This window comes from Anopheles ziemanni, chromosome 3 (genome assembly GCF_943734765.1).
Source record: "Anopheles ziemanni chromosome 3, idAnoZiCoDA_A2_x.2, whole genome shotgun sequence".
Lineage (NCBI taxonomy): Eukaryota > Metazoa > Arthropoda > Insecta > Diptera > Culicidae > Anopheles > Anopheles ziemanni.
Genome location: NC_080706.1, coordinates 39,687,876 through 39,702,950, shown reverse-complemented (window position 1 = coordinate 39,702,950; position 15,075 = coordinate 39,687,876). Strand labels below are relative to the sequence as shown.

Here is a 15,075-nt window from a genome sequence, read left to right as displayed (position 1 = left end):
CGTCTTCCACATTGTTAATAAAAACTCATGCGAGATACGACCTCGCGAGTTCCAAGAAATAAAGCATCCCTCGCCGTGCTGGCGCCAAAAGGCTGCTGGCCTCAGAAAAATAGAAGCGCATGCATCCGTGTCGATGCCCCAGCCACCTTCGGATCCTGCCTCCGGCGTGTCCTTGCGCCACACCACTCCCATATTTTCTCCTCTACATGACCTCTACGCGAACCGTCGCCGGTATTGCAAGGCACGCTCCTGTGCTATTTCCTGTCGCGCCAAGCTTCTCCACCCCACGGCACACGCTCCCCTTCCGCCCTGCTTCCGGCCTTTATTACTGGTCCCTCCGTCACCAAAACGTCAAAATGCGCCTCGTAATACGCAGCACGCGTGTATCCTGTTTCATCGCACTGCAACGCAACATTCGTGAAGGTGGGGAAAATGGTTCATCACACCCAAAGGATACGATTTTACTTCCTGGCCGCCTGCTCGTATTTTCACGTGACACCAAACGCACCCAAAGTTTCTTTTCCCGTCCAAGCCATCTCCGCTTCTACCTCCCATCGTCGTCCAGCTTATTGGACGGGTATTTGCATCCCTTCCAGCAGGCACAAAACGGGAGCAAACCGTGCACGAATAATAATAAAACTTAATTTGACTCATAATCACGCGCTCGCCGACATCGCAACTACGCCAGCTCCCTCAGCCGGCTCAGCCCCCCGGGCCCATAATTGGGTTGCACGCAAGGGCCACCCGAGCGAGCCCCCAACGCTTAGGCGAGTCCAGCCAACTTCAGCGCTGGGCCAAAGATGCGTGACGAGGGATTGTTTGCAAATTACTGCCCGCCCAGCACAAACACAACCGCCCGGAAGCGACGGTAAGCTCCACCGAGGTAGTGTTTCTGAGCCGTCGAGCAGGATATTCCGGACAAGCGATGACGACGACGCGAAACCCCGCTACGTCCGTAGCATTGTCTTCGACGTTCCTTCGGGCGATTGCTGGGAGTCTCCCGGACCTTGGACGCAATGTGCAGCTGGTTTTCCGCACCGATGGGTTCCGCCCATGGGCCGTCAACAATAGGTGAAACGCGATGAAAGAGGGTACGCAAACAACTAACCGCGAGCAAACATCAGATTTTTCATCACAGTTTTTTTTTCTCCCCCAAGCAACGCGTTAATCTGTGGCGTTTATCCATTTTCCGTTTTTTCTAAGTAACATCCTTGCTAGGTTGCCTGACCTACGGAAAAGTTATGAGGTTTATTATTCATTTTCAACGGGCTTAGTTGCATCCAATCGACACTATGCAGGGAGGAAAATCTGCTCATTGAATATTATTTAGACGAGCAATGTATGAAACTAAGAAATAGAAGAACTACAGAGGCAGGCAGGCAAAGTCGGATTCCTGAAAAACAGACAAACTTTGAGTTTCTTATCTTCTTCTCTAAAGCATATAGTGACTTGAACCTTTACATGGGACGTTACCTGCTCTTCTGCTTTACTTAATAATATGAAAGAAAGTGAAGGAAAAATTACGACATATTTTTTCGTTATGTTCTAAACTTTTGTTGCTTGCTAGGTACAAATGTCAATTACAATGAAATCACGAAATAACAGAACAATAGAGAAGAGAGATAAAACAATTTTTCTTTAACATTGCGTGTCGATACCAACTTCAACAAAGAAGATAGCTTACCTGAACGTTCTAAGATGTTACAATTTTAAAACGTGCTACTTTGATTGCCTTCCACTGTATTTGAAAATATCCCTCCCATGATAAAAACCCAAAACCTGTAGCAACAATACGGGTAAGACACCTGACACCAAAGCAAAACTGAACTGAATCTGTTAAAAAACACTTTTTCGACCAGTTAAATTATTCTGGATACCAAATTCCCAATGGTACTGTCGCTACGAGAATGGACAAGTTGCGATGCTTTGCACGCGGCCGATTGCAACGCTGACGGTTTCTAATCATCAACATTCGGTTGCCGAGTTGGGGCCCACTTAAAGCGCTTAGCCAAATGAACTTTTAATGAACCGTGAGTTGTGTTGCTGTGCTAGCAGTTTCGACCCAGCAAATGTCCACCGCAAGCGACAGCCTGTGTTGCCCTCCTACGGGAAATGGGTGTACGAGTATGCCAGGATGTGAGCACCGTATTACGTAAACCCGGCGGACCGTACCACGTCCGGCTCCAGGCATTGTCTGTCTATCGGGAGGAGGGGTGGGAGGGATCGGAAATCGGACCCCTTCCGTGCCCTTTACCGGAACCCGATCCCTCAATCCCTGGAAACGCTTCGACAGTACGGTAGACTCCCATTCCACCGAGGCGACAATCTGGCGAAATTGATCGAGTTTCAATGAAACCTGCATAAAACATCGGATAAGAAGGGCCGATAGAGCTCCACATCAGCTGGTATTGGATGCGTTGGTAGGCGAAGAGAGACAGAGAGAGAGCGAGCGAAAAAAACATGGAGATAACTATCCTGACCGATGGATGAGATGAGATGAGTTGGGGATGATCTAAATTTAACCAGTTTTCCATCGCACACCGATAACCTTTATGGTCGCTTTAATTAAAGAGCTGAATAAGCAAACGGGCGCTAGCCAGGACGTCCAATTTTGGCACTTGTTTTTACCATTCCTTTTTTTCACCCTGGTTGCTGGCGGGTTGATGAAAATTCATTTTCAGCAAAATGTAGACAGGCGTCACATTAAAACGTATCGATATGGTATCGACCGATTAAGCAACCGATATTATGTGATAGGATGGGGAACAGATGGGGAGCTTTTTAAATAATATTATCATACCATCATTACACAAAATATAACTCTTATGAGTAAGATAAACCACCGTTCATTTAGCGCAAATCACTCAATAATGCTCCGATGCCACACATATAAGAGGGTTACTACATTTAAAAAAACATTTTACTAACAAAAATAACAAAACGTTATTAGGAATTGCTAGGTCATGGGAATTGGTCAAAAGAATATGGTATTCAAGCAATGTTCGAAGTATATACATATTATTCATACTCGTATTTTACGACATCACGGTATGTTTTTTATCAAACGAATTTTTCTACGCTTAACTTTATTAACTTTATTTATTTTATGCAAACAGCAAAGAATGTTCCATGATTCAAACAAATGATTATTGTTGGATGAACTTCAACACAATTATCTAACTTCGATTTGCATAAGATAAAGAATATTTTAACTTTTCTCTTTGTGGCGAACAAGATCCAACTTGAATAAAAATTACAGTAGAGGTGTTCGAAAATCATAAACATGGCAAAAAGGTGGAAGAAAATAAAAATAAAAAATCATACTAAACTAAGGTGTAAGGCGGAATCTGTTTAAAATTCACACAATTTCAACCATCCATAGCGAAGATTTTTCCGCAACATTTTATTTGGCCACTTATCTCATTACCAAATAAAAAAATTCTAATTCCATATCGTCATATGGACACGTTCTAACATCAAAACCCCAAGCCTTCAATCGAGACCCTAAACCACAGAGAACCTGTTTCGCTCCGTTGGATATGGAAAACATTTGCGTCAAAACAAAACTCCAATCCTATTAAACGTGATTGTATCTCCTTCTAGTTTTTTTTTTTTTTTTTGCTGGACCACGCGATCCGGCATCGTCCGGTATTTCCAACGTCACTAAATAATTGTTATCTCCGGTTCGATCGAGCCGATGCTAACGGCTTCATTCGCTCGGCCAGAGCGAGGCTGTGGATTCCCAATGTTTTCAAACACGTACACACACACAGACACTCGCGCACAAGTCTCACTTCAGCCCGGGAGAATCTGCCAATGCAAAGCGAGGTAGGTGAACAACCGTCCGAGCCCCTTGTCCGCAACGACAGCGGGTCGTATGCATCAATATGTTGAACGGTTCGGCGCGCACGAGACACCACCTCGAGAATGACGGGGCGCGAAAACAGGTTTCGCTCTAAAGTAGTCCACCCCGGACCGGGCGGCTCGGGATGAGTCGAGAACGGTGCGATCCAACCCCGGCAGACAGTCGTTCGAGTGCGCCTGAGCCAGTCTAACAGGTTTCTTAAGCAGACGTCCCGCAGAGGTTTGGTTCTTTTTGTTTGCACCCAAAATTTAGCTCCAAAATGGGGACCATCAAGTGGGCCATCGCTGCGGCCTGTGCACTATTGTGCATACAGGTGACGTTCGCGCAATGTAAGTGTAACCTCAGGTGAAGTACTGATAACACTGAGTCGAGTGCGTTGGATCACACTCTCACTGGCCTAACCTTGGGTTCAGATCTTTCCAGCTGTAAAACTCCCGACGGGGAAGCTGGGACGTGTGTGCTAGTACGCGAGTGTCCCTTCGTTCGGGCCGTGTTGAAGAAGCAGCATCTAAGCAATAACGATATCCGCTACGTGGAAGCCGTCCGGTGTGGGACGCTGGAAACACTGGCCCTGGTCTGCTGCAATGCCCCGAACGTGACGAAAACGGCGGAGCCGGTGGATGCGGAAACGATCGCGGGATTGGTCGAGAATCGGTTCAACACACCGGAGGAGAAGCGTGAGCTACTACCGGCCGTATGTGGAGTTGATGGCAATCGGGGTCCATTGCCTGGCGAGCAGGCGGTTTTGTTCCATCACCCGTGGAACGTACTGATACGTCACCGTACGAAAGGTAGCGATTGAGAACGGTTCAATTACATAAAGAGAGTATGTTAGACACTCATAAGCTTACACGCTTTCACCAGAGGGAGATACTCGTTTCCACTGCGGAGGAGCCTTGATAAGTGATCGATACGTGCTAACTGCGGCCCGGTGCATTATGGGGATCAAGAAAACATGGACGGTGTAAGTATCATATGCAAGGCATCTGCAAACTCCCCGTTTGGCAACTCCTCCCCTCTGTGATTCCAGCGAGTCGGTCCGTGTTGGTGACTGGGATTTACAGAACGAAGTAGACTGTGCAAAGACTGACGACCTCACAGAATGTGCCGAACCAGCTCAGGACGTTGGAATCGCAAAAATAACGATACACTCAAACTACACCGGCACCGGAACACCGGCGGTAAAGCACGACATCGCGCTCCTTCGTCTGGCCCGGAAGGTACCGACGAGTTCCTCGGTCGCACCGATCTGCTTGCCGCTCGATCCTGAGGTACGCCGACAGGTGGATCTCGAGAACGGCCGGTTCGTGGAAACCGGTTGGGGTAAAACCCCGGACGGTACGTGACGACATGCGCTGTTGACATGCCAACATTTTGTGTACACGCCAACTCTAACTCTTCTTAATGCTGTGCGCACTTCAATACTCTTTCCCCAGCCACCGGTAGTGACAACAAAATGAACGCCTACTCGATCGGAGTCTCGAGGGACGAGTGTCGTAGCAAGTATCCCCATGCCAACATTGACGAAGGGCAAGTATGTGCCAAACCGGAACGGGCCGTCGACACGTGCCGGGGAGATTCCGGTGGACCACTGATGTATGGACACTCGGGGACTTTGTATCTCATGGGAATCGCAAGCTTCCGGAAGGAGTGTGCCAATGTTGGCGAGCCGGCGGTCTACACCAACGTAGGCGGACTGGTCGACTGGGTCATCGACAATCTGGAGCCGTAAAACCGACCGCGTGGAGAACCGACTGGACGTTCCGGTTCCGTGTCGAGCGCTGGATTTACTGTGGCAAACAAATTGAATAATAAAAATATTGCTTTGACATACTGAGGGCGTCTTTCATAACGTTTGGTGCACGGTGTTCATATTCCTCTAACATTTCTCCAGACAACCAAAACATAAAGTTTACTTCCTCTCCTCAATTTAACGTTAAATGTCATGAGCACTAGCGGGGCTTTTTTATAGGCTTTTAAAACACCGTTGCAACAAATTTGCCTATAAAATGGCACCACAATATGCGTCCATAAAAAAGAAAGTGTTTTATTTCGCAATCTTATTACCAGAAACATTTCCGAGCTTTAAAAACCCTCAGGTGTGACTAAAAACGAATATTGGCGTACATGGGCCGCACGTTCAAAGTCTTATGACGGAAAATAAGTGTTGAATGTTAAAATAAATTGGTGCCACACGCTCTTAATCTCCTTTTAGTTTTCCTGATCATATGAGAATAATTTTAAGGAGAATACTTGTCTATGTTTTTAGCATGGCGACATGGACAAAATATTTAGTGTTATCAAATTCAGTGTACTCCACACATAGCCTATTCGTATTTCACACATTCCAAGAAGCACTGACAACAATTGTGCATGTGCTAAAATGAAATAATTATTTTATGGGAAGTTTATAAATTAAAACAGCAACATATTGCGGAACCTAGATACAGAAGTTATTGCACATTTGTTCTATTCCTTCATGGTATCAGGTGCAGACCCTGTCTAAAACACTATAAACACCTTGCGCCGTTCGTTAATGTGTGTACCTTTCGCTGCGATATGTTTTACTACCCATCCATCAGTAGGATCAATTCGGGCGCCTCATAAAACTGCTCTTCCATTGGCATCCTGCTTTCCAAACCGGCTTGTTTAACGTTGCACGCTGCCCGATCACTCACGATCGTAAACATGCCATTTGTTTTCGTACGCTGAAATGTGCGGTTTTGCTGTTTGCCTTGCTTCTACTTACCGATTGCATCCACCCAATGTACACAGCCCAAGATGAAGTCAATCACTTATAATAATTTAGACGAGAAATCTATTTTCGTAGAGCACGAGAGAGCGATGACTACGGTGTAGTACATTTCACAATTAATTTGTTTAACTTTTCCTGTGGCGGTGAACGATCCACCATCACCACCACCACCACAAATCACACTAATGAGTGGCACAGGAGCTGTAAGGCAAAGAACGGGAATTCAATTCGGGAACAAACTCGCAAATGCCATTTTCACCCACGATTAAGTTTAATTGACACGATCCGTGAAGTACTTTCTTTTCCCCTACGAAACATAGCAAATAATTTTATACGAAAAAGAACGTCTCTAAAACATCTCACCGTTCTACCGCGTGTTTCTTTACGTTTAGTTTGCCTAATTACTCGTTCAATAAGACCGAAGGGCTGTAAAGATGATAAGTGTACGGAACACTCCCAACAAATTAATATTCACCAACGCTCATTCCATGCGAGTGATTCCGGCCGTTTAATTAATCGAGAACACCTTTAGACACCGACGAACCAACCCAACCCGAGCGCCAAATTAAAGAGAAACCACAGATTTCACCATCCTGGCGACGGTTTCCAACGACGACCCCGAACCCGAACTAGAATTGAAATTAATGTTGAAAGATGAGCGAAGTGTAAGCAAATTTTGAAACAAAATCCCTCACCCTCGACCAACGTGCAAGAGGGTTGGCAAGCAAAGACACGCTACCACGGCACGAAATAAACAGTTCCTTTCCCTCGAGGGTTCGAACACGAACTGAGTGTCCGCGCCCGGCCGTGGGAAAACGGAGTTGCTGCAAATGTATCCTGTTGACAAGGGTTGAAAATGTGCACTTTTACGGTACCGATGGGGACGTGGTGGTTGGAGAGAAGTGTGTTTAAAAAATATATATATTTTAAGGTTATTTTTTACAGCTCGATTATTTGCACGACCCTAAGGTCGGACGTGTTGTATGGAAAAAAAATGGAAGCGAAAATTCATTCCATTTAACACTTGCAAACACCGTCGTCGTTGAGCACGAAACACTGAACGTTTTCGCCCCCCAGTGCCACGTGATGCTCGCGAACAATTTTGGAAAATAAATGGCTCAAACACGCCCAAATACGTCTACTTAATGTGTAGATAGTGCCGTGGATGTGCCTTTTTATCCCCACCCCTCGGTGAAGGATGGGGCCGCTTAGAATGCCAAAAACCGGATGCTGTATGCCGCGGGCTACCGCCAATCTGTGGGCATGTCAAAGTATTTTAAACTTCCCAAAACTTTGCTCCTATCGCAAACTTCTCAATCACTTTCCACCCGGCAGCGGCGCTGGCAAAGGCGACCCACGGAGCCGGGACCACGTAAGCATTTTCGGTTAGTAGATTGTGTGTGCGCTTTTCGCTTTTTCGAGGGATAATTTGTGTTTGTTCGCTTCTTCAGTTCTAAGGCTTCACGCCGTGAAAATACCGTTTCTTTTTCATTCCTTTTTTCTCGACAAATTTTGGTTGATTTTTGCTTCAGGATTTTGGAACTTAAGCTGAGGTTTTGGCGCCATGTACATGTAAAGCAAAAAAGAGGAAAGTGTTATGAAGATTAATTTCACCTTTCTTATCGCTCTGGATTTAGCTTTTTCCAAATTATACTTTTTGAAACTAATTAATCTGTGACGGTTAAGCTTAATACTCCAATTGCTTTTAAATTCACAACTTCACCCGACAAACAGATTTAACAACAATACACTCACACACTGTTTATCTTTTTTCGTTTTCTTCACACTTTTCTCTGCACTTGTAACGTGTGAACCACGGGGATTTTCACGCACGAAACAACGGAAGGGAACGAAAGCACGCGCGACTCACGCGATCACTCACGGTCCGAGTTTGACGACGGAATGAGGACGGCTTCGGTCCGCCGAACCACCAGACGCGATGCTCCCGAGTGCAGGGACTTTTCCAACAACAGTCGCACCCGCGCGCACGCCCACGCACCCAAACCACCACCCGCACATCCCCTCCCCGCGGGCAGGGGTAGCTCTAGACGCTACGCCTCGACTCGACTCGGGTCCGCGCGTGACGTTGCAAACGCGCGCTCGGGAAGCGTCGCGTCGCCTATCAGCTTTCCACACAAGACCGTGGCCCGGGTGGGGAAACTGTGGGAGGGAAAACTCTACCCCGAAACGAGGTGGCGTTACGATGAATTCCAAATTTCCAAAGACAAAACCAAGGCAATAAGTAGAAGCGCTGTCGTCTCGAAGGCGCCTCGACCGAAGCGCACGTTGTTGCAAAACAAAAGACATCGGGTAAGGGTGAATGGCAGGGAAGCTCGAGAGGGTGAATCTTCGTATCAGGTTGGAAGGGTCTGGTAAACGGTGCAAAAAAATGTCCCCCTGGTTAGGGTAAGGGAGCTTGCGAAAGCGTCGCCATGCAGAACATGGAAAAATCCGCCTCATCTCACTGTGGAAACAACCTATGTTCCTAACATATAAAGATTCCAAAAAAAGTTTGAAAGACAATCTTGCAGCAGACTTTTTGTACATTTACAGTTTATTCTATTTGTACAGTTAAATTTTTAATATCATATAAATAGCTTAATACTAGAGAACTCCAAAATGCTGTTTATTTTCAGAAAAGCATCCTACGAAATTTAACTTTATCATAGTTTTCTCAATTTAATGTTAAAAAATAATAGAAAGATTATATACCCTTGCAATCAGCTGGATTTCCACACACAAATATTATTCATGATTTTCAAATAATCTACTGGCCACTGGCAAATCGTTTTATTTCCAAATCTTGTAGCGACTGCAAGAAAGTTCCGGAAAAACTTAACCCAATGGAGGCGCCTGGTTCTTCATCATCATCATCCAAAACGGTACAAGGAACCGCCAAAATATAACAAAAACCTTAATAGGAAAAAAAGGAATTCGTTACCGCTTTTTAAGTTTACTGCCACAATAAAAAGTAAACGATCAATGAAAATACATGTTGTGGCTTAATCTACGGCCACGGTTTTGCGACTAAAAATAGATTAGGAAAACTTTTTCCAAAGCTTTGCCGTACCACTTTCCACCATATAGGCCAGTCACATGACTCGGGGGATGAATCTTTTTCTTAATTTTTTATTTTTCACAACTTACCATCGAAACCAAACGTTTCGGGTGCAACGTTTCACTGATAAGTCATCGGTCGCACAACATGGTCACACCGGAAGAGCCCCCGGGAGTTCCGGAGCCGAAGCCGAGATGTTGCAGCCACAGTCGGACGGAACCGAACCGGGCCGCGCAGTATCGTTCGGTTTTGTGTTCGGTTTGTTTGCCTTCCGACGCTTATGCCAATTTTCCTACTTTTTCCCTTTTATTGCCTCCGCTGATAACGGTGATCCTTTCATCGGAACGAAATCAGATGCACTCGAAGGACAATGACTTTTACCACACGGCACCATGACGGGCATCAAAACGCTCGTCGATGCTCGATGCCATCGGCGAGAGCCTTCCGTCAAGACGGTGAATGCATAAACAGCTGTGTGCATTTTGGATGCACTCGTCCCGAACTCCAAACGGTGCATGCAGTGATTTATGGAATCCTACACCGAATTATTCAAAAGACATTTCTCATCGTTCAGTAGAAAAAGCGATGGCAAACTCGGCACAATGGAAATGTTACCACTGCCAACGTAAGAAGGCAGAACGGCTCCGTATTTGGGCATTGAGCAAATGGAATGGATTGGTGGGTATGGTCCAATGAATCGTCCCGCCCGCTTGCAAAATGTTCGTTTTCATGAAAATCAAGTAAACGGGTCCAAGCGCTTGAAGGACATTTGGAGGTTACGCAATGGTTTCGCTATCGCCACCCCGTCTTCACTTCGCACTCGTACCGACTAAACTAGGAAACGTTACACGACGCATGAGTCCCGCGAGGAGTCGATGAAAAATTCCAAGTGCTCCGCAAGAAATGGGTTTGCCTCCTCGGGCGAATGTGCTAAATGGATGGCGTTCCTGAAAAACCACACGATGGTGAAACGGAAGGAGAAGATTATTATCGGTTCCTAGGCATCATCTAACTTTCCTTCACTCACTGCCAGTGTGAGTGTGCGTACATCTGATGAGTAATTTTGGCCATAGCTTTTACCCATTTTTTGTTTGTTACTTCTTCAGGAATATCGTTAACCAACAAAATCTGTTCATCTGAGATTCCCTTTCCTCTGTCATTTCAATCGTTCCCCTTAACGAGCGATACCGCTTCGATCAGTCTAATCGGTCGCGTAGGTCGATTGCCCACAACGTAACGAAGAGATCGGCACCAGAAAACTAATATTGCGTCTGCGATGAGCTCATTGGTTGGCGCCAACCGTGTTTTTCTGCTGGTAAATAACTAAAGCAAGGGAAATGGCCCCGCAAGCGTTTTACAGTTTGCTTACCGAATGAAGTGGATATCCTGGCCAAACCATGAGCTGCTCCACCGCTGCTTGTTCAACTGTAGCAACGAGTTCGTGTGTCTCTGGCATCGAATCGAGCTAATCTACCGGGAACTGGCACACATTTTATCCTTAAAACGTGGGCATCGTTTCGGCATTCTTAACATCCAGGCTTCACATTTTGAAACTTGGCGTTGGAATGGTTTCAATAAATTTGCATACAAACTTTCGGGCTGCGGAAAAACAAAAAAGGAAAAAAACAAAAAGAAAATACCAATGAAAACATTTTAACATTTTCTGGTTTGTCTTGTGTAACAGCATTGCTTTAAGTGCCTTTAACCTGGTATGTGATTGTTTTTAAGCGACTTGATGACTCATAATGTGTAATCAAAGGCGCATAAACATGAAGAAAACAAACCATAGCAAGTTGCATAAATGCTTCTTCTCATTGTATGTTTTTTTTTTCTCATTGTTTGACTTCTAAATCGGTAGATCGATTCAAATACGCTTCTTTCGATAATTGATGTTTCATTCTACCAATGTATGAACTTGTTTGTTACATTTCCTCTGTCATGTGTACACTTTTCTTACAGCATTCTTCTGTTTTGGAAGCGCTCCATTAAAGAAATTGAAAAATGTGGGTACTCGGCCAAAAGTTACATTTCTTTTTTTCCGAAGATTTCTTTTCCGAAGAAACCATTTCATTCTTTGAACAAGCAGCAAGTTACAAAGCGTACATCCATTCGAGCACTCTTCACAATGATTAGTTTTTGCCTACATTTACTTTGAGTTGGAAAACTTTTAAGGTGAATAACTAATTAAAAATCCTATCTAACAAGTATGTTCTTAGTAAAGAACGTTTTTTTCACAATGCTTCTTGGCACCTACGAAATCAAAAGGTAGCGTTTGCAGTGTGCGACACATTCTACCGGTTCATCACACTGGGAACCGTCTCAGGATATCCTAAATGCCAAACCAGTAAACCAAGGACTGACAAAGAGCATCCTGCAACTGAAAAGAACTGTATCTTTACTACCGACTGCACTGCCATCAACGCAAACGCTTAAGGGCCCTCCTGTTTGGCACCCACACACAGCGAAGCCCACTTGAAGGAAGAACGGTTGCATAATGTAAAATTGTTTACGTGTGGGTTTTATGGGTTCTTTTGCAATTTTACAGTCCCTTTGTTAAACACAGCTAGGCTCCTATCTTTTCCCTATTTTTTTTTTTCAATAGTTTTCGAGGACATACCAAAGCATTCACATGCTCTTTGGATTGATATTGTGTAATATTATGTTTTAAAAATATCAAAAATCATTGATCGTTATAAAGTGTTTAATTGTATCAGACCAACTTAATCTCAGGTAGTTGCTTATTTCCTTGAACTTTAGAAAATAAATGACGATCTATTCCAATGCAACCGGCCATATCGAAATTATATGCTTAAAGATAATAAATAATAAAAACAAATAAAAATGTTAAAAAAAATTAATGTTTTACTTTCAAATACCATTACTTTTGAAAATCTCTAATACATTGTACAGTTTCCAACTTTGCATATGAATATTTAAAATCGAAAGGAATCCTAAGAGATAACTCGGAACTTACCTCATACCATCGAAATGATGACAGTGGATAACATACAAGCACAGGACCTTTGAATTAGATACGGCAAACATTCCTTTGCACATTTACTCTTTCATTCAATTTGATTGTTTTCATCGACTGTTTCATTTCACTGAATGGACCAGCTATTTTCGACTTTTCTTTTTCCTTCTTGCCGGAAAATTCTGATTGAAAGATGAAAGATAACGGATGTACCATTTCCTGTTGACTTCCGGTACGTAGTGTAAATTGAAACCTACATAGAACGTCAAACAACGCAGTACGTAGGTAATTGAAAAAAGGAATAATGCAGCTCTAAAACAACGCAGAATATTTTTTTCACACCAAGGAAACACTCACAGGCCATTATTTAATCCCATAGCAAGTTCACTGCTATGAGCAGGGGTCGTCAAACTAAGTACTGTAGATACAATAGTATTACCCGTACAATAGTCGGGAACATTGCCATGGACCAATTAGGAGTAATATGTTTAAACAATCTTAATGTACAAGGATTTATTCAAACTGAACCTGAAATAAATGTTACTAAAAAAAATGTTAAAGCTCTTGAAATTTGATTTTCTCATTAATTAAAACTAATTTGCAACTATGCATCAAACTTTTGAATTGAATTAAATTAATATTAGAAGCTCACAGTGTATTCCTTCGTTGTTTTTATCAGCATAATTTAATTGTATTTACTTCAACTGACTGCATAGGTTATTCTTTATTCTAAGTACAGTAATGTAAGAACCTGCTTAGGTTTAAGAGTGATACATTCGACACAAACACACATTCATGACCTGCATGTACCGGTCCCATAAACAACGGATGTCTTGATTATCACGGGGGACCTCGAGATCCAAGACGCACTTCCAGATACACTGCAGAAACAACTGAACTTGATCCTTTGTCCACCCGTTTTGCTTCCACGGCTCAATCAAACGCTCCGTCATCTCAACAAACAGTAATCTCATCTCGCGCGTTCGATGTAGATTACAAGCGATCATTATAATCGCCCGGTAGTAAGTACGAAAATTATTCTCAACTTCCTGATATGCTCGCTCCAGAAGGGTGGGCTTGAGACGCAGAGCTACTAAACTGGAAACATAAACAACGATATTACTATCCAGTCGCAATAGAAATGAAATGTATGAAATGTACATGCACAAATGAATGCAGACAAAATTTAGGATGTGCAATTTTTCCACCGTCATATTACAAGCCAACAAACAAAATTGAAACCAAAAGCTAATTCAAACATGATAAACAGGAGCAAATCTGATTAGCAACAAATTACTTACTGTTTTATTTCCTTTTCCTTGTCCAACAGATCTCGTATGTCGCGAAGATCCAGCAGAAACTCTTTGTCCATTTCGGTATCCAAATAGTCAGCACCGGAGTGTTGATAAGTATATGTCCAGTAAGTCATCAATACCTTTAAAGTAAAAAAAGTCTAAAGTAACAAACTGCTCTGTCGTATGGTGTGCAGCACCTTCAACTCACCTGAGCACATTCGTAAAAATCTTTAAAGTTCAAATATTGTAGCTTCCGCTTGGTCGTCTCAAACCGTAGACAGGCTATAAACACTACCGCTGCGTACTTCTGCGCCAACTCCTCCGGCAGTACAAAATGCTGACGAATGTTATTCGCAATGTTTCCCTGCGTTTCCTCAACGGCCTTAAAAATGCGCTTCACATTATCGAACTGACGGCGGCAGGACTTCAATCGCACCCCCGTTTTTTCTGCCACCTCGTCTAGGTCCTTCCGATTGCGCGAGTTGAACTTCTTGCCAAACAACTCCCGGGCAACCGTATCATCGAGCGAGTAGTAACTGTCGATCAGTAACGACCGGTCCTGTGGGCAGATTTGGAATGTAAGCTGCCCGGAAAGCTTCGGCGGGGCATGGAGAAACTTTTCCAGCATGGCGTAGGTGCGATAGTGGTCCTGTACGTCCGATGCAATCAACTCGTGCTGCACCTCGACAAATATACCTCCCTTTTGCTTAAGCAATGCAACTGCTTCCAAAGCTGAAAAGATCTAAAACAATTACACATTCTGACCTGTTTTGGTCCTGAAGCAGGGATCGGTTTTTTACTCACAGGAATAACCTTCTACCCATAGTTGGTAAATTTCTGGGTCAATAATCGTATAATTGCTCACAAAAACGTCCACGTTCACGTCTGTGAACATCGTTCCAGATTGATTTTCTTATTTATGAAATGAAGCCAGATAAACAAAACACTCGGCAGCAATTTCAACAATTGACAGTTGTCAATGCAAAATATTTACGTTTTGACTAGGGTTACTTGAACAAAGGTAAGAAACCCCGGGTTACGAAGCGTGAAATAATAGATAATTTGCCGGAATTAACGACGTGGAGAGGGACGCATGTGACCTCTAAAAAAAAGTTCTATTACGACAGA

The 15,075-nt window shown here is 43.8% G+C and overlaps 2 protein-coding genes across 3 annotated transcripts; one reads left to right on the top strand and one right to left on the bottom strand.

Moving 5' to 3' along the window:
* Positions 1-4,124: 4,124 nt before the first annotated feature.
* Positions 4,125-5,657, top strand: LOC131286403 (CLIP domain-containing serine protease B4-like). Its single transcript, XM_058315350.1, has 5 exons — positions 4,125-4,194; positions 4,279-4,656; positions 4,730-4,829; positions 4,896-5,203; positions 5,302-5,657. Exons 1-5 carry the CDS (start codon positions 4,125-4,127, stop codon positions 5,595-5,597), a joined length of 1,152 nt encoding a protein of 383 aa, XP_058171333.1. The 3' UTR covers positions 5,598-5,657.
* Positions 5,658-11,160: 5,503 nt separating this feature from the next.
* Positions 11,161-14,893, bottom strand: LOC131287403 (acidic fibroblast growth factor intracellular-binding protein). 2 transcript variants are annotated; one of them, XM_058316448.1, is made up of 4 exons: positions 14,752-14,893; positions 14,156-14,679; positions 13,954-14,087; positions 11,161-11,277 (listed from the first exon to the last, which is right to left on the bottom strand). In XM_058316448.1, the coding sequence occupies exons 1-4, from the start codon at positions 14,840-14,842 to the stop codon at positions 11,250-11,252; spliced, it is 777 nt and encodes a 258-aa protein (XP_058172431.1). In that variant the 5' UTR covers positions 14,843-14,893; the 3' UTR covers positions 11,161-11,249. The 2 variants fall into 2 exon arrangements, with proteins under 2 accessions (XP_058172431.1, XP_058172430.1); XM_058316447.1 differs by lacking the exon at positions 11,161-11,277 and adding an exon at positions 13,375-13,750.
* Between the last annotated feature and the right edge of the window lie 182 nt (positions 14,894-15,075).